Below are 19,926 nucleotides of genomic sequence, written 5' to 3' on the forward strand. Positions count from 1 at the left end.
AAAGGCAGATGGAAATACACTGAGGGAGTGCAGGGGACCAGAGGTTAGAAATAAAACGAGGGAGAGGAGAGGGTAAAATGAGGAAAATAGCAAATGAAGGAAGGAGACATAATTGACCTCATAGTTGTAATTCCTTAGAAGAAAAGGAATGGAGGCTGAAAGTGGTGGAAAAATAGAGGGATAGGGAAGGATAGAGAGGATGGATGTGGAGAGAGAAGGGGAAAGAAATGGACTGTTTGGGAGGACAGTAACGGCCGCTTCCTCATGCGGTCTCAGGAATGCAGGACGGGTGGATCTGAGTGTGTTCTGGTGTGTGTGTGTGTGTGTGTGTGTGTGTTTGCCCGATAGACCAGACAGGAATCCTTAACCCCCACAGACTCTGGAGCCAGTTATCAGAGAAAGAGGGGCCGGGATGTCCCAACTTTTATCTCTCTTTCTCTCTTGCTTTCCCCCTCCCTTCTTTTTCCAGTCTTCTCTTTTCACATCCTCCTCCTTCTGCCCCTCTTTCTCCATAATTGTGCCAGCAGAAAAAAAGAAAACAAGGAGGATGTGGGGTAAAAGAATGAGAGTGAGAGGAGGCGAACCTTGAAGTGAGACTGCTTCAAGGTTGTGTTGAATTCTTTTACAAAGCCAAACAGTGAAAAGAAAGAGACATCAGACTTATCTTTATCCTGTTTCTATATTCTAGTGCATGGCCATATGAAATACTTTATTCTGATTGGACAGATTTTATATAATGACATTGTAACTTCTATAATGAAGGAAATCAGTTGCCTGGGACAACAGTCATAAAGTTATCACTGTTGTCCCAGGCAACCGATTTCATTCATAGCTGTGCCAGTTTCTTATCACTCTGTGGTCTCTTTTGTCTTACTTAATCAAATAGTTAATAATTATGTGTTCAAATAATAATAATTAATGTCTATCCATTGGAAGTGCAAGTTGCCAAGTTTTGACATCAATAGTGACATTCACTTTGTACACCATTAAGCCTCAAACAATCCATGATGAAGAGCTGAGCCAGAGCTCACAGAATTACCAATAAAATGTTCCTCCACAAGTAACTGGCAGTTTTACACCTAAACCACTAGAGGGCCAAATCTTCCGTACTGCAGCTTTAAAGTAATTAGTCAAATGTGTTCTTAACACTAGATCTGTAACTTGTAAAAAAAAAACAAAGAAAAAGACTGTGATGTAGTAACTTAGTTACGTCACTCGACAGATAAGCCAGTTCTGAGAGTGGTCCGCAGCTCCCCCGGCCTGGCTCCAGCACTTTTTCGAGGGAAAGCGGTGTGTTTGTGTGTGTGCAGTTCCTGCCGTGAGGTCCTGATTGTTTGGAGCCAAGCTGGTGATGAGCCCAGACCCTCCATACTGATCGCCTCAGGGGAAGGACGGTGACACCTCTCTCACTCTCTCTCTCACCTCACACAATACCTCTGAGAGAGAGAGGGAAAGAGGGGGGGTGGGCAATCTGCTGGCTTCCTGCCGATTTCTCCGAAAAAGGAGCCTTTAACTTCACACCGCTGTCATAGAGTGAGCTGGTCCAAAAAATCCACTTCGGTACAAGTGTATTCACAACGAAAACCACAATGCTGCTCTTACTGTGTGTCTGAGTTTGAATGTGTGTGTGTGTGTTGGTGGGCATGAAACAGAAGCCAGGGAAAGCTTCTGACGGTGTGAAGCTCACACCCAAATGTACTGCATCTCTTCAAGGGCATACCATCACACACACACACACACACACACACACACACACACACACACACACACACACACACACACACACACACACACTTGCTGCAGTCCATTATTTGAGCGAAAATAGAAGTGACACACTGAATTGGTGGGGCACAATTGGGGACATACAAGAGATTTATACAGACCCCCCTCACACACACACACACGCACTTACCCTAGATATCTACATGTCGTAGACTTCAACCATGTTTACATAAAGAAAACTGTAATGACTGCAGACCTGTTAGCATTTCCATTTATCTCAGCTGCAATTTCTTGGCTGGTGTAGGAAGTACATCATTTGAAATCTGCCATCTTTGTTCATGGGTACTCAGTTCTGGACACTTTTTTCGAACCAGTCATCGGAGTAAAACTGGTATACTGCCTAACTGCCTGATGAAATATGTTATTTTTCATTCAAGCTCACTTTTAAACAGCCATCAATGGAGAAAGATGCTTTTATAAATGGTGCAGCTAATACATGACACTAAATGTTTGTCTGGATTTAGAAACTTGTTTAAAATACATTAAATATTTAACAGTTCTGTATAATAGTTTTCTAAATATATTTTTTTACTATTTTAGTTATTTTTAAGAGGTATATTATTACTTTTTACTTAGAAAAAACCCTAACCCAAATTTCTTTTTGCATTTTTATTAATAATAATATTCATAATATTACATATGTTATTATATACTACATTATTTATGTATGATCCACTTAGTAGTTTACCAAGGGCCCACCCATTTATCTAGCTTTTAAGGACACTTTGTATGACTAAATATAGGTCTCCCCTCACACACACAATATCCACTGCTCCACGATCACACCTGTAAGCACATAAGACACGCATATAGCACGTCTTGCAACACACACCAATGGCATTATCTTCTGTGCACACACAGCTGTGGTGGTGTAGCTACAGTTCACGCATCAGCCATTGCCCACTTTTACACACACACAGACATAGGAATTTCCCCTTGCACCTTTAACGCCCTCTCCCCTAAACCTCTCCTTATTTAGGAGCGAGGGAGAGCAGGGTGCAGCCACAGGGAGGAGGCGAGGGAAGGGCAAGACAAGAGGATCGAAAAGAGTTGGAGAGGGTGTGGGGTTGAAGAATGAGTGTGTGTGTGTGTGTGTGTGTGTGTGTGTGTGTGTGTGTGTGTGTGTGTGTGTGTGTGTGTGTGTGTGTGTGTGTGTGTGTGTGTGTGTGTGTGTGTGTGTGTGTGTGTGTGTGTGTGTGTGTGTGTGTGTGTGTGTGTGTGTGTGTGTGTGTGTGTGTGTGTGTGTGTGTGTGAGGAAGGGAGATTTTGCCCTCCCACGCCGGTTGTGTGAGTGTGTATGTGTAACAGGGCCAATCCGACACACCCAGAGGGCAGCGAACCTCCACATCCTGCCCGGGGCGTCCGTTTGTCCAAACAGCTCACTTCTTCCTCTTCTCTACTTTCTCTCTCTCTCTATGCTCAAACCAGTCTGACTGGAGGGTAGAAAAGAGGAGAGGGTGGGGGTTTGTCTATAAAGAACAGAAACCCCCCGTAAAACCAGAAGAGGAAGAAAAAGCCACGGAGTAAAATACAGCAGAAGAAAACAAACAGCAGGGCGTTGTCCTGCCCTGAATAGGGAAGTTTGGTGGTGTTCTAACCCCTTCACACTCCCAAACACACACACACACACACACACACACACACACACACACACACACACACACACACACACACAAGCACCTCTTACCCTCTCTGTCCACAGCAGTGTGCTTGGAGCTAGTGCACGGCGACAACAAGTAGGACCCGTTTGCAACCAAAGTCTTTCAGAGTGTCTAAACACGAGACAAGTCAAACAATATATATCCTGTCAGGCCTATAATCATGTCCCAGAATGCTCTCCTCTCTCTCGCTCCCCGTGTCTCTCAGTGATCAGTTTTTACAGTGGCTACCAGCTATAGTCATCACAGACCACTGCAAATCTACTGATTTCAAAATGGGATACAGCAGGGGTGTCCAATCCTATTACTGGAGAGCCAACGTTTGAATTTAGCTCCAATCTACCCCCAACACACTTGCCTAGAAGTTTCTAGTAATCCTGAAAACCTTTATTAGCTAGTTCAGTTATGTTAAATAAAGATTGGAGCTAAACCCAGCAGGAAAGTGGCCCTCCTGGAGCAGGATTGGATCTTGCATCTCTAGGACACAGAGCAGTGGTCTCCAACCCTGTTCCTGGAAGCTCCCCAACAGGACACAGTTTGGATGTCTCCTTGATCAAACAAACTCATCAAATCTTATTAAAGACCCTGTGATCTGAAATGACTGGGTAAGATCAGATCAACCTCCAAAATGTCTACCATTGGAGAGTCGTGGAACAGTTGGGAATCACTGACATAAAGAAAACCTGCGAGGATTTTCTAAAGCAATACACCATCCGACCAATCCTGCTCCTGGAGGGCTACTTTCCTGCCGAGTTTAGCTCCATCACACCTGTATGGAAGTTTCTAGTGATCCTGTAGGCCTTTATTAGCTGGTTCAGGTGTGTTTAATTAGTGCTAGTGCTAGAACTCTACTGGAAAGTGTCCCTCCGGGATCAGGATTGTTGTAACACAATCTATTTACCAGTGAAATTTCTAAAAAGTCCAGAGTCCAGGAATCCAATGGGTCTGGCTATGCTTTCAGAAAATCCATTAAGAAACACAAAACTAACTTTCGAATAATAGCAGGACAATCCCCGTAACCCCCACTGCATCCGGAGAGTCTGATGGTGAGCGGCGAGAGCAAAGCACTTTCCCCCACCCTATGTATTGTGATTAGTGGGATTATCCTTCATTAAACAGCCCACCACGATACTAAGAGGCTTGTCTCATTGTGTTCCTCTCAAGATGTCTATTAATTTCCAATAAGCCAGTTGAGCATGGTCTTCCGTTAAACTGGTTAATGTAAGGAAATCTTTACTGTGGGTAAGGACTGATTTGGACTGATTTCAAGTGCTGGGGCTTGATCAATGCAACACGTACAATCAATACCTGTATAGACACACTCTTTATTTTGACACTCTCCACATTTCCACACTATGTCCATCTATGCATTACCAGCAATGCGTGCATTCTCATTTAAACTCACCTGACTGGGCTCGACAAAAAGGAATGCCTGATTGCCCAGGGCAAGTGTGAAAGACACTCGGGACAGATGAGAGAACTGTCACTGTCCCAATCAGGCCAGTGTTGCATCGCCAAGAAAGTTTGTGATTTGAGAGTGTTTTTAAGCCTTGGAAATGTATTCATTCAAATGCAAAAAGATGTGAAAGAGAATTTGTGTGCGCAAATACTGAATTGAGTTCTATTTTGTTTTTTTTTGTGCTTGAACGGACAAATACAGACAAAATTACATCAACATGAATGTCTTGGGGAATATCCTAGTAAACACAGTTGGTTATATCTTAAGTGAATGTAAACAGTTGAGAAAGAAAAGTATATTATATCTGTGCATTCGGTCTTAAGGTGACAGCAGCCTAATATTCCTGTTGCTGTCTGTTTTTAATGTTAATCAAACAACAAAAGACAGGAAAAAAATCACTCGATGCTCTTGACTGAATGACTTTTGAAACTTTAATAAAGATAAATCTATATTTAATTTATACAGTGCAGTGTTATTTTACATTTGATTACTTTATTCAATTTCTGTAACAGAAAACCTACCTGAAAAACTTGAAAAGCACTGTTTATTTAATTTGTGTCTTTGTTTTATCGTATTTATTTGTGCTGTTTGCTTTAATTTGGTTATCGGTAGAAAAGATTGTTAGCATTGAGCCCTGCATGTCTGCATGTGCCCCAGATTACCATGTGCTAGTAGCAGCCAAAAAAGTCTCAAATAAAATTACGTTTTAACTGCTTTATTTTGTCGTTTTAGATTTATTTTTCTAAATTAATTTATTTTTTCTAGAGTACCTATTTTTGTTGTTTCTTAATGAGGACTAGATTTTACACATTGTAGAGTTTATCACAGAAGCCTGAAATACTTTCTTGACTGCTGTCGTGTCATAAGCTGTCATCAGTGTGACTTGATTTTTTTCACAGTTATTTTTCTTTAGTATTTAAAAAAATAAAGTGCATTGTTGTTGTTGTGGATGTCCAAATTGGGGTACAGGATGTGCAATTTTCAGATAAATGCTCATGTTGTATATTTTGGTTGCATTTGTCATTTAATAAAAAATTTAACTGATTATGTAAAATAGGCACATAATATTGATATGTCGATCAATATACCCCTGAATCAAATGGCATTGTAATCATATCGCAAAATTTTTTGAGGTATCGGCAAATATCGTATCGCTGGCTTTGAGAATCGATGTCAGATCGTATTGCGACAATCTGATTTACACCCCTAGTGGTTACTATAGCAATTGTGCACAGAGTCATTAAGCCTTGGGGTGATCAGAGGAAATAAGAGTTTTTTATTTGTTGAATTTTTGCCTTTTTATCTTGAGTCAACGGTGGAGGAGAGACAGGAAGCGATGAAGGAGGAGAGAGGGGATGAGACCACAAGCTGGGACTCGATCTCGGGTCATCTGAAGTGCTGTTGTGCTGTATACTATATGTTGCCCCATGAGATTGGGATGGAGCCCAGATGGCAGAGATGGGCATTGGGCTACATTTGTTACTGATACAACTCAGGTGTTGGGAAGGGGCAAATCTGCGATCTGCTCAGTAGCTCAGGCATTCTGCTTCAAGGGCAGGGGGTGCTGACGTTTTGGAAAATGACATTGCTATCATCGTCATCTTCATTGGCCAAAGCCGAGACACCATGGTGCGTCCTGGCTTGAGGCACCTCTTAGTTTTAGAGGCCAAAGTGTCTATATATAGTGCATGTGTAAAGGATTCTGGGAGGGGTCGGTCAGAGACCAGAGCACTAAAGCACGAGGGAACTCCACCACAAGGAAGTCTGGATTTTTCTGTCTATGATAAAGTCCAGAGTGTTCACTTTCAAAGAGACTGACAGTGAGACACAGAGGTGGGAGGTGTGGAGGAGTGACAGACATGTCATTTCCAAGAAGAGAGAGTGAAAAAGAGTAAAGGACAATGGGAACCTAAAAGCAGTTAGTGAACCTGAAACCTGAACAACAAAAATAGAACAAACAAATAAATAAAGGTTAGATAAATTATAAATTGACCAACACCATTAAAGGAAGATAATATCCTGCTATACACTCACAACACTTTAAGTGATTATTGTCTGAAAAGTTTAGGAAATTATTGACTTTGGTAATTAACAGTAGGCTATGTCACACAAGCTGTAAACTTGAGAAAAACCCAGAGTATTCCCTTTCAGAATCAGGCAAATAAGCTGACTTAGTGGTGTTTTTGGTAACTCCCTGGGGCATCTATTTCTAAATGTTGCAATTACTACATGAAAGAGGAAAGTCCTAAACGTCCAAAACTGTTCGCCTACTGTTTGTTTAAATTGCATTTATCATATCACCAATAACATCTGACTGCAAAACAGTCAAGATTAAAGTAGTTTCTTCAGTTCAAATCAGAAAAAAAAAATGTATGTCATGTTTTAGATGGTATTTTGAGATTTGGATTATTTATGTATAATTGATGCATGTGAGACCCACAATATGCAGGTTCCCATCTAAACAAATATTTTCCAGGATGTTCAAATTAATGTTCATTTTAGAGACAAAAACAAGCAAAAATTGGCTCTTTAACTGAATGGAAAACTTCCTTTCCAACAGACACTATATTGAGCATTGCGATTTCTTCCATTCCTTCTAAAGTGGTCGGTTTCCTCATTATATTGTCTGTGGATTCTCTGGATATATTGTCTCTACCAGTATTACTAAAAATGCTATGACCTGGCCAATTAATACCTAATAATGCGGCCTGTTTCACCTTATTGTGGTTGAAGACTTGTTCAAGCGAGGGAGGAACAGAAGGAGAATGAAGAGAGAGGCGACAGAATGGCATAGAGCGAGGCAGAACACAAGAACTCTGTCTGACAGTCCGACATGACGCCTTACCCCAGAACAAACAAGCATTCAGCCACATTGAGGGGCAACCCAGAATGCCATGGGGGAGACAGAGGGAGAGAGAGAAACAAGAGAGAGAAGAGTGCTGTGAAGGTCATCTGGTGGGATGGAGAGTCTCAATCAAAAGAAAATACGGAGGAACATCAGATGAGAGGGAGAAGGAAAACTTAACCAAAAAAAAAAAAATTACTATATGGGGTGAGTAAAGGCATAAGAAAGAAAGAAAGAAAGAAAGAAAGAAAGAAAATAGAGGTGTGAACAGAGGCTTTTTTGTTAGGTGTGAGGCAGAGGTTTTACAACTTCTTTTGTAAAAGTTCAACTTGTGAAATATGAAATCTATTTTGGTTTTAATGGAGAGGGAGGAAATATGAAAGTAGATTTTTAAACTGGGCGAATGCGGTGAGGGAGGGGGAAAATCCAGAGGTGTTCAGGGTGGGAGGTTTGAAATCTGTTCACGGTGTTTTAAATATTAAAGCTATTTCAGGTTTAATGAGGTGTAAATACTATGGGGAGAGTGGTAAGAGGATGGGGGTTAAAGGGGCCTCACTCTCATTATTTCAAGCCCACACCTTTTGACTATAGAGACCCAGAGCGAGAGAAGTGAGAGCGAGTGTAAAAACAGAGAGATAGAGCTGATGAGCTGGGTAAAAGACAGGACTGGAGAGCAGGATGAAGACGCATATCAAAGGCCATTACATGAATGAATAAGTGAGTAAATAAATGAATGAACAAGTGAGTGAGTGAATAAATGAATAAATGGTGGAGTATTTAAACGAATGAACGAGTCAGTGAATTAATTAATGAATGAGTCAGTAAGAATGAATAAATTAATGAGTCAGTGAGTGAATGAATAAGTGAGTGAATTAATGAGTCTGAATGAGTCAGCAAAAATGAATAAGTGAATCAGTACATGGATGAATGAATGGGTCAGTGAGTGAATAAATTAAATAGCGATCGAGTGAACATTGAACAAATGAAGAGTCGGAAAGAATGAATGAGTGAGTAAGTAAATGTCAGAAAGTAAACAAATGAGCCAAGGAGTGGGTGAGTGAATAACTGAAATGGATGAATGAATTAGTATGAGTTAGTACTGAGGACTCAGTGACCAGTGAATACGTGAATGAATGCATGACTGTGTGTGTGTGTGTTTTCTTCACACAAACACTCTGAAATCACATACAAGCGCTCAATGGCCACATATACTCATGCATCTGTACGCCAATAAATACAGAAACCTCAGAAAGCACACACTTCTCTTCTGACAAAGATTCACAATGTAAAAACAGAATAGCACATCAACGGAGCAACTTTTAAACGACGAGTGAATGATCTAAACATGGGGTTTTTGTTTTGTCTTATAAGTTGTGGAAGGGGAAGGCCAAGATGATCATCTCATTTTCCAAATCTCTTTCTGATCAAGCCATATCCTTGCTCATGAACAGATCATCTAAAATAAAGTATCATTGACCATTTCCTGACTAGCCTAAAAAAAATCCCCCAGAAGATAGATAGCGTGAAGTTCACAGCACAGCCAACCACAAAAACCCCCCTTTTCAACAGGGAGTAAACCTGAAACATGAATCTTTCACACAGATACCATGACATCACATCACAGACACATGAGTACATTTCCTTCTGAAACTTCACTCTTTGGTGGTAATTTTGTGACCTGAAAAGCGAGTACCAATGCTAATGCTAAAGCGAAAGCATACCGTAGTAGCCTCAAGCATCAGACACAAGCTGTGGAATACAAGCACAATAAGGATTGCTGTTTTAAGGGTCTGTGAGACAGGGAGCTGTGACTCAGGTCTGTGTAACAACCATTGTGTGTGTGTTTGTTTGTTTGTAAGTGAAGAGCGTGGCTGCTCGATCAAAGGAGTGGTCTGGCTTTCGGAAGAGCGTTGAGCGTTCACATTTCAGAGTGTACACACACTACTGATGATGAGTAATGTAATCATGCCACATGTAGATGGGTGGGGACAAACTTATACAGCTACTATTAATACAACAAAACTGTAGGATGATAAGAAGAAAGATGAGCACTATATGACAACAAAGAAATGAACACATGCATCTTTGATAGCACTTTGCTGTAGAATCAGGTTTCTTAATTACACCTTACACAAATAAATGAAAGTAAAAACACTTATAGTAGCTACTGAAGCTTGATTTCATGCACCATTTACAACCCATAACTATTTACGAGGTGGCGATTTCATATGAATTCAGAAACTTTTGATTTTTAGAAACTCAGAGGGGCGTAAGCATATCATAGGAAAACGTACAAATTAAATTGTACGAGTTCGTACGAATTAGCCAAAATGTAAAAGTGTTATGAATTACTTCAGAAAGCAAAACATAAGCAACACATTTAAATGGCACTGCCATTTGAGGGTAACTCCACCGCCCCCTTGTTCCTGCCACAGTAACGCAAGAACATTAAATATGTTCAACAGTTATGTATGCTTCTAATGTGCTTTGCATCTCTCTCGGAGTGTCTCTGTGTGAATGTGTGGCGCAGATTAATCTACTACTACACATATTCAAGTACATGTGGCTTATTGTGTTTTCAGCATCTACAGTCTCACTATAAGAGGACACTCCACATGATCATTATCATTTAAAGTGTCCCTATTATGCTATTTTAATGGTTTGTCTCCTACAACAGGTTTACATGCATCAAAGGTCAAAAAACACTTTCATTTTCTCATATATACATTGCACATCACCACATTTTTCAATGATTCTCAAATGACTTGTTGGATGAATCAGTCACCCTAAATCCCTCCTTTCAGAGAGCCTGCTCTGCTCTGATTGGCCAGACGGCCCAGTCTGTTATGCTTGGTCTACCGCTTACATCGCACTTCGGAAACAAAATGTCCATTACCATAAACTTCAGCTACGCTTCCTTAAGCTCAGCGATTGTGCACAGTACAGTACACTATAAAGACTGCAATGATGCCGTCGATTTTACCATATCAATCCAAGCGCAAGTCCGATGATCAAACATTGGAAGAAATAGTTATTCAACCCAAACCTCCATCGCAAGAACGACTTGAGGACTTTTCTCAGTGATATACTACTCAGTTTGAGGTACATTATGAGATGTTTCAACTGTAATTCCTCATCATCGGCATTAACAAGTGTATGTTCATCAACAAACCCATGTGTATATTTCACAATTGGCACAAATATCGATTTCGATCTTGATTCAGTATCATATCATATGTATATAGCCTACTGTACATAACGTAAAATAAGTTTGACTTAGCACTATTTTAAACATTTCTTGGGTTAAATTATATGTGCTTGAATTCATTAATATTCACTTGTGTGTGCTTATATAAGTATCATTAAAAATATTAGGATGTAAGTTATTAAGGTTTTACAATGTCACATTTAAAGAAATCTAGTGTTTGATCATATCTAAATATTTATTAAAATGCAAAACCTAAAAATAAGTAAGCAGTTATGATCTGCAATACTTTTTTGAGAAACTAGACTAGATACATGTATATTTATTAAAGAGCCATACAGGCACCTGGAGGGTAATGGCATTACAAATTAAATGTATTATTTTTCTAGCCACAAAATGACTCTAATTTGCCTCTTTGAATTGGAATTCTCTATTTTAACCTTAATTACTACACTAATTGTAATATAAATAAGAAAAATATTAGAAGAAAAATATTTTAAGTGCTCATTAATTGACAATTAATTATTGCACAAATAGTATTTAGAACCAAAATATCTCCTTAAAATATTCAATAAATATTATTGAACTAAAATATAGAACATTTATTTTATTGAAAAATAGTTAAGGTATATGGTCACATTTGACAACCAATGAGTATGAGTGTGACCAATTAGGAATACATGAGGGCTAAATACAAGAAAAACATTAACATTAATGTTAACAATGTTGGATCTCCAACACTCTCCATAATAAAATGATCCTGTAAATATGGTTGACGTATTAATCAATGCACACTATGCTGTACTGTTTACCAAAACTTGCTGCAAACACCTGTATAGTGAAGCTGTTGTCTATCCGCTTAAGAGAGCTCCATGAACCATGGGACCGCACGCGCCGCCGCAAGATGAGAGCATGTCGCAACGGCTCTGGCTTTTGTTGTGCCTCATTAAGTATGCCAAAACGATATTTATTGTTTGAATTTCGTATTAAAACTTTTAAAAAATGTAAAAGCTTAGACTTTGTTTAATACCAAAAGCAGGTTTGGCAATTTGGCGTGAGATTAAGTTGGGCAGAGTGAGACTGTGAGACAGAGCCTGGAAGCGCGTGTCTCACGCCAAATGCGTGAGAGTTGGCAACCCTGATTTACAACTTTACATTCACACACAGCTATATTACACACTGCATGAACTGGAATATTCGAAAAAATAGGGGCACTTTAATTAAAGCATTAAAATTAAAAATGTATTTGAAACACATGGAATTTTTGTGGGGGACTACAATGTTAATATTATCTAAACAGATTCACCTAGCATATCCTGGTCTGACATGTAGCCTAGAAACATGTAGAAGTGTATATCTCATTTAAACTTAGCAGGATGCAAACAAACAAAAACATATTGATTGCAATTTCTTGATGTTTCTTCAAAGTTTGGGAATCTGCATTCTGGGAAACACGCCCATTATGACGCCTGTATATTCTACATCCAGTTTCAACACCTGCAAACATCTGCTAAACATCCAGTTCGACCTCACATCCCCTCTCTAGAACTGTGATGGCTTGATGCCTCGTGTCTGCCATTGGTCAGTAAGACGCTCCGAAAGGGAATGTCCAGTCATGGCCAATCCATTCAACAGGGACTTAAAACAAGGGCGCAGTGAAACATAAGGACATACTGTATGCAAAGAAGAACTGCTATGCAAATCAGCCCAATGGCATTATCTGACTCTTATCTTACAACATTCATGCAGAAAACAGTATCAATAAGAATTGAGATGATTAAACCGCTATAAGCTTTACACAGCAGTCCTGACTGGCTTTTTGGTCCTGGCTGCTTAATCATGTTAAAAACCATATCCACGCACACATACACACACACTTTGCAAAGTGCAGATTGAGAAATATTGTGCTGCTAGCCAGAACTTCATACCAATAGCATGGTAATTTAGACATACAGTTCTATAAACATGCCAACCACCAATTACAAGCTTCTTAAAACCATTAGTCTGTGCACAATGCAACTTGGACATCAGCATCCTGAGATCCCATTTAGTGTTGTCAGCAAACAGCACCCTTAACCGTGCAAACCATTACCCTTGCAACTAGACACTTCCTGTGCCCTTTAACCAAATCTGGGAAAACTCCACCTGGTGACTGGACATCAACACAGACACGGATTGCATTGAAGCTGAAACCACTTATGAAGGCATTTGTATTGAATCCTACTAATTTCTGAAGCTCTAAAGCTTCTATTCCTCTCAACGAGATTTCAATATGCTTATGTGAACTATAACAGAAAATACACAAAAATGAATAATCTTTCAGTCATTCATAGTCACAATGAGAAATAAGTATTTCCTAAAACGTCAATGCAGGTAACTTTTCTTAAAATTACTTATTTGTTATATATAGAATTTATAGTCAAATAACATGTATGTCAAACAATTAGGCCTTTCACAAAGATTTCAGCAGTACGTAGCATGTCTGACATACAACGCAAATGCAGGCTCACCGATTAACATGGTTATCACACCAACCAAGTTTGCTCATAATATGCTTCGTTGAACAACTTTCATGCAGCTCGAAATGTATTTGGTTGCTACAGGTCATAATAGAAAGCAAATGTCATGGTAATACTGAAACAACTAATATAACTAATACAGACAAGCACAACTGATGTCACGTAATACACGAAAGCAATGACTAGTGAGAGAACTAATCACCTAATCAGTGAAAAACTACGTTATGCTATTGTGGTTTAAAGTAGGGATATCTCGAGCCGATCTTGAAGATAGGTATTGGGGCTGATTAAGCATTTTTTTTAACTGATCAGTATTGGCTATCCGAAGCCCAACCCTTTTTTTACGACAGCTGTCATGCAGGTGTTGTACAGTAGGTGGCGGTATGCACCTTTAAGTGGGTTTGCAAACCACAATTAAAAGGAAAAGAAGAAGCTCAAATGTGCATGAGTGACACATGATCTTTTCCCCCAAACCTGTTCAACGAAAACTCCGCCCTGCAGTCGATTCTTAAAGGTTTTTCAACATTAATATGAGTTCCCCTAGCCTGAATATTGTCCCCAAGTGGCTAGAAATTTTGATCTGTGTAAATCGAGTTCTGACTGTCTTTCTCAGACGAGCTGATCTTGAATTTTCCTGTTATGACGTCATACCAGGAACGGTTACCTCCCTTTCCTCCGCCCAGAGAATTTGGCACGCCCATGCGAGCGCCATATTTGTTTGTCCTCGAGAGATCATGGCTTGTGAACGAGTGAATGCTGGCAGTTTCTCAGTGTTTGGATGTACAAATGAAAACAGAAGTCTGTTCTCAGTTCCTTCTGATCTGTGAACAGTGATTTCTGATGTGTAGCTAATTATTCAAGTTCACACAGAACTGTATTATTCGTGCACACGCTGCGGCTTCTCTCTCTCCCGACAGAACGGTGTTTTCATGTTTTCTATCTTGTGAGTCAGTGTTTTTGTACGTCCTCGTCGCGTCTATCTGTTCTTAAATGTGCATACAGTCGTGAGTTTCTGCTCAACATCGGCAGAGCCACATCTTTAGAGATAAACCTCACGCACGCTGAAGCTCGGCCTTCAACATCACCGACCCCCAGTACTGCATCTGGCCCACAGTGGAGGCACCAAACGCGGCGTGAGATTAAGCAGACGGGGGGGTAAGCGTGAGCGTATCCGGGCTAGGCTAGCCAGCTATCCCCACAATAAACTGGATTACATTCGATTACTGCTGTTGTGTCTTTGTTTGTGCTGTGTACTCAATGCGCGTCACTGACGCTTTTCATATGATAGGAAAATATCTAAAAATAATGTTATAATCAACACTTACTCGTTACTCGTTCATCTCGAAAGCTGTAATGGTACATTACATGTGTTACAAAGTTGGTAGAATAAGGAGGAAGACGGGTCGGCGTGACTGGGACTCGTGTTTATTCAGAACTCTCAGATACAAACACAATAAACTCGCGCTGACAGCGCTCTCACAACTAAGTAGTTAAAATATAACTTTGTTAGCAATCGCTCCGTCTCTGGTCCATTGATGTCCAGTTCACGAACAAATCGTTCTTTTGAACCGGTTCTTTTTAGTGAACCAGTTCACCAAATCGGACTGAATCGTTCTAAACGGTTTGCGTCTCGAGTCAGCGCTGATCCATCATTTACTAAAGTTACTAACTTTCTGACATGAGTGACAGCCCCTCCGACTAGAAATAAACGAGTAACCTGAAGTATATGCTGTAACTACAACAGTTCACTGAACTGAGACATGCTGAGAGAACTGATGAGAAGTGACATCCGTCTCTCTGGCAGCAGGCTTGTGCCTCGTAGACCTCGTTAAACCACGCCCCCTCCGCTCATTTCAAATGCAAAGATGTCAGCCAATCACAACAGTGGGCGTTTTTACTGAAGTCTCACAGCAGACACGCCCCTTGAAACAGGGCATTCAGCCAGAGGGCAAATATCAGTATAGAAAAAAAAAAACATTTATTTCTTAATTATGACATTTTATGATGTAAAAATCATACTAACAATATAAGTACACCTCAGAATACATTATAAAATAAAAAATCCATGCCATGGGACCTTTAAGATTTTATATGTCATGTCAATCACAGTACTGATTGCCTACACCAAACACTGATCCCTAAACCTACCCGTCACTATAACCTTAACCAATGAAGCTGCAGGGCAGTATTTCTGGTGAAGTGGTTTGGGGGAATAATTTTTTTTGTATACTCTTCGCTTCCTTTCCTTGCAACTTAGCCCCACCCCCTTTAGGAAGCGAGGGAAGGATACACCTGTGTATCCTCGCTCATGACTCCTCAGGAAGCGTCCTCACTCCTCGTTCCTCACCTCCTTGTGGTGCAATTAGAGAATTGAGACATCTTGAATGTCTTTCAAGATGGCTGAGCTAGATCAGTTTCCAGGCGCACTTTTGTAAAGAATCACACGAAAGTCATTTATTTATTGTTATTTTTATTTTAGAGTTCGGACTTGACTGGCATTCTGACACCGCAAGCTTTATGCTTTCTAACCTTAAGTCGCCTTTTTCCCCCCTTTTGTTGCAATTGTTCTGCTTACTGAACACATAGTAGGTACTCACTATAGTAGGTACTCAATAGGTGCTCATTATTCAATGACTAATCGGATCAGGGGCAAAAAAACTTGATCGGGACAGCCATAGTTTAAACAAAACAAAACCATATGGAGCTACCAAAAACCTAGCACTTTGGAAGCGACTAAGTTTTGGGTTTTGAGGACAAACCTGTCTGCCTCGACTTTTCACAAAACCACTAATTCAGCAGGAAAATTATAGCTGAGTCCAAAACCCATAGCAGGCTTTCGCAACACGTCCTCTTTCTCTCACCCGGATGTGACTTGTCCAAGCCTGAGCCTGTATTGTGTACCGAGCAATATTCTCATCTTCACTGAGCATCGAGATGCGGCCCATATTATCAAACGACATCCAAAGCAATTTGCCGTTTTGCAAGTCCTCGGTTCCTTAGCGGATTGAGATTTACACACGGTTAAGAGGGATGATTTTAGATTTGAAAATGTTTCGATTCCATTTACAATGTAATTAAATTGACCTCAAAAGCTTGACTAGAATATTAGTTTGGCTTATGGGGGCCAATGCGAGAGGAATATAAATGTGTACTATTTGAGTTGCACACAAAGGAACGGGCGTGACGTTAGTGAGCATGTGTGTGTACGCAGTAGAGAGAGCCGGTGTGTACTTAGATGTGTGGAGTCTTGCACTTGATATTTGATCTGTGGGGTTGGGTCAGCAAGTGCAGTTATTTCTGTTGGAGCCGCAGGTAGCAGGGCTGGCAAACAGAGGATGAGAGAGTGCCTCGAGAGTTAAGTAGGTAAACTCGCGCTAAGCTGATGCAGATCTCCGCGTGTTCCCCTCCCTCCCTCTCTCCTTCACTTTATCCCTTCTTCTCCACACTTCAGAAGACCTTGGGGCACCCCCCATCCTAACACACTCGCACACACACATACAATTTAATCCTCATACCGCCACCAAGGTCAATTCAATTATCCTGTTTTCTTAAAGTGTGTGTGTGCCCATTTCACAGTCGGCCTGCACAAATACACCAGAGATTAGAGCTGCCACACTTTTAATGATCTACATACCTATAAGCAACAGTATTCCGAGACAGGTAGGGCCTCTTCCCCGCTTGCTAGCGTGATCTGTTCCTCAGCACGGATTTTGTTTTTAGGTTGATGAGGCTGCCTCGCGTCCCATGTGTCTTTCCGTCGTTAATGAGGAAATGAGTTTTTTCAACCCCAAATTCCCCACCTCAATCTGTAGTTTGTCATGCTGCTATACTATTAGTGTTACAACAATAATTTTCATCTTCATCAGAGTTCTATTTCTATCTGGGTTTGAATTATACAATCAAACACGGTGGTAAAGTATTCCAGAAGATCTGACTCTCACGGGATCGCTGAGGCAGTACTTGCATGTGCTAAAGTTGCGTACGAAATCGCATACTGTCTGAAAGGCACTACATTTGATGAGGAATGAGCTTTGCGAGTGTTAAAAAAGTATGTTGTACATAGTATGAATGTGTGTAGTATGAATTTAATCCGGATGTATTACACCTGCCACCCACAGCGTCAGTGGTGTGCTTTTCTGCCATTAACAAATCCTCTCCCATGCCTTCATGGGATAGTAAAGTGTCCATCGGATGCGCACTTCAGAATCGCCCTGAAAGTAGTAGGTCATCTGGGTACTTTTCGCCTACTGTTTTATGAATATTACAAATTTGGACACATTACTCATTACACATATTGTTTTTCGCCTACACTCTTAAAAATAGAGGTTTAAAAGTTTTTTCTTTTCTTTTTTTTTCAGCAAAGGACCATTTTGGGTTCCCAAATAGTGGAACCTTTTTTCCACCTTTGTGGAATGGAAAGATTCCATGGATGTTTAAGGTTCTTCATTGAACTGTAGCAAGACCAAACATCCTTTCATGGAAGGTCAACAATCGGCTCAATGATGTTGTTAAATGTTTTCCAGTTATTGAATGTGATATAATGATACTAATAAAGTGAGCAATAAAGCAACCAATACAGAAATCTTACCTGGAATGTCCTGGTTGCTGTAGCTCCAGCCAGGGGTGGAGAGCATGGACGGTAGTGGCGATGCTGTCCGACTGTCCCCTTCATTCTGTTGGGTTATGTGTCTGACTGTGTCCTTGTTCTTACGGTTCTTCCTGCGGCCCGAGCCAGGGGGTTGCCAGCCCCCCTCTCCTCTTCCACCTTGCTCTCCGTGTGTGCCTTGTGCCCCTCGGCCACCCCCATCTTGCAGATTGGAGGGGGAGACCTGCTCCTCTTTGACCTGGACAGAACGGTAATCAGCAGGCCATAAGGGCTGCAAACAAGCATCCTCCTGGCTCTCATGGCTTTTGGGTTCCTGGTCCTCTTTGCCATAGTTGCTACCGCCTTCATGGCAGCTAGCAATGGCTGAGTCTCCAGATGAATTTGCCGGGCTAGTGCGCCTGGCCAACCACGGCGATGAGCTGCGGGCCGAGATCATGGACGCTAGTGCCTCAGAGGCTCCGCCCACACCGGGCCCAGCCCCGCCTCCGATAGAGCTCACCACGTTTCCCATCTCAATATCCGCTAGTTCATCTGTGAGCTCGGAGCGAATGCTGATGTCTAGCGCTGCCTTGATGAAGCCGTGACATGCCTGCACTATGTCGGTCATCTGCAAGTAGCTGGCGGCCGACATCACCTCAATCACATTCTTGCTTGTGAGCGCCAAGTGGGCAGAGTACATGAAGTCAAGGATGGTCTTGAAGCCTTGGGCTGTGACAATGTCCAGGTGCGTGATGGTGGCCTGCTGCTCTGAACCCTTCTTCACCTGGCAATAAAGTGTCTTGAAGTAGCGGCTGCTGCCCAGCAACACGTTCTTGTGCGCCTTGAAGATCTTGCCCTCCACGATCACACACACGTCACACAGGATGCCGTGCTGCCGCTGCTCGTTCAGCTCCCGCAGGAGCTGCCGGTAGTGCGACGTGATCTCCATGTCTTCTTTCCGGTTATTCATTGGACTAATGGGTGGCTGCTTCTCCTGAACAGAGTCTGGTGGAAGACAACATACAATACACAAACCCTGGTCAGTACAGTTGCAGTAGATGCAGGAAATAGACCACAAGTTCCTACAGTTTACACTTTGTAGATTACTGGTAAACAGTTGGCATCATTCCGCAATAAACATTCAGTAGTATGCCACATTGCTTTTATACATCATTTTGACCACATTAAGTTCCATGTGATTGATATCCAAATATCACTATCTTAAAAAATAAAACCTTGCAATTCAGGACTTAAGGAAATATTAAAAATTAAGCTTAACAGAACATTATTTCCAGCATATTAATGATAACCACAGAAAATAATTTTGACTTGCACTAAGCAAAACATCATACAGTAATCCACCATGAAGGTTGTTAAAGCACATATATTTAATAAAATCTCAATTATTTTCTGCGGTAAATCAACATTATACAGCAAATTCAGTTTGAGCTTGTATTGACAGATCCCGGAATATTCATTTCAATTTTGCTGATCCAATCAAATAGAAAAAATATAATAATAGCTAACATCTGCCAGTTAATTTGTCACATTAGAAATGGAACATCAGAGCACTGCATTGTGGGATACAATATTGTGTACAATGTGCTCTGTTTTTTTGCTGCACATTTTGACAGTCCTGGTATTCTATAAATACAGTCAATGCACAGTATACATACTACATACTGCCGTAATAGTATAGTAGTATATTAATATGCTAAGCCAATGACTAAGCAGGAGGCCCAGATTAACCCCTTGGAGGCCGTAAGGGAATCTGCAGACTTTTTCCCTACATTTTGTGCACTACTTTGGGGAGAAATATGCAGGATTGTGTTAAAAAAAAGTGGTAAAATGGTAAAATTTGTTTACCGAGAGC

The 19,926-nt window shown here is 40.9% G+C and overlaps 1 protein-coding gene across 2 annotated transcripts in view; it reads right to left on the reverse strand.

Moving 5' to 3' along the window:
- The window catches only part of zbtb46 (zinc finger and BTB domain containing 46), a 57,597-nt gene extending 38,542 nt beyond the window's left edge, over positions 1–19,055 (reverse strand). For both annotated transcript variants that reach the window (XM_079801888.1, XM_079801889.1), the window contains exon 1: positions 18,057–19,055. In XM_079801888.1, coding sequence (XP_079658014.1) covers positions 18,057–19,023 — 967 coding nt within the window. In that variant the 5' untranslated portion in view covers positions 19,024–19,055. The remainder of the gene's footprint in view (positions 1–18,056) is intronic.
- Between the last annotated feature and the right edge of the window lie 871 nt (positions 19,056–19,926).

This window comes from Gobio gobio (genome assembly GCF_949357685.1).
Source record: "Gobio gobio genome assembly, chromosome: 21".
Taxonomy (NCBI): Eukaryota; Metazoa; Chordata; class Actinopteri; order Cypriniformes; family Gobionidae; genus Gobio; species Gobio gobio.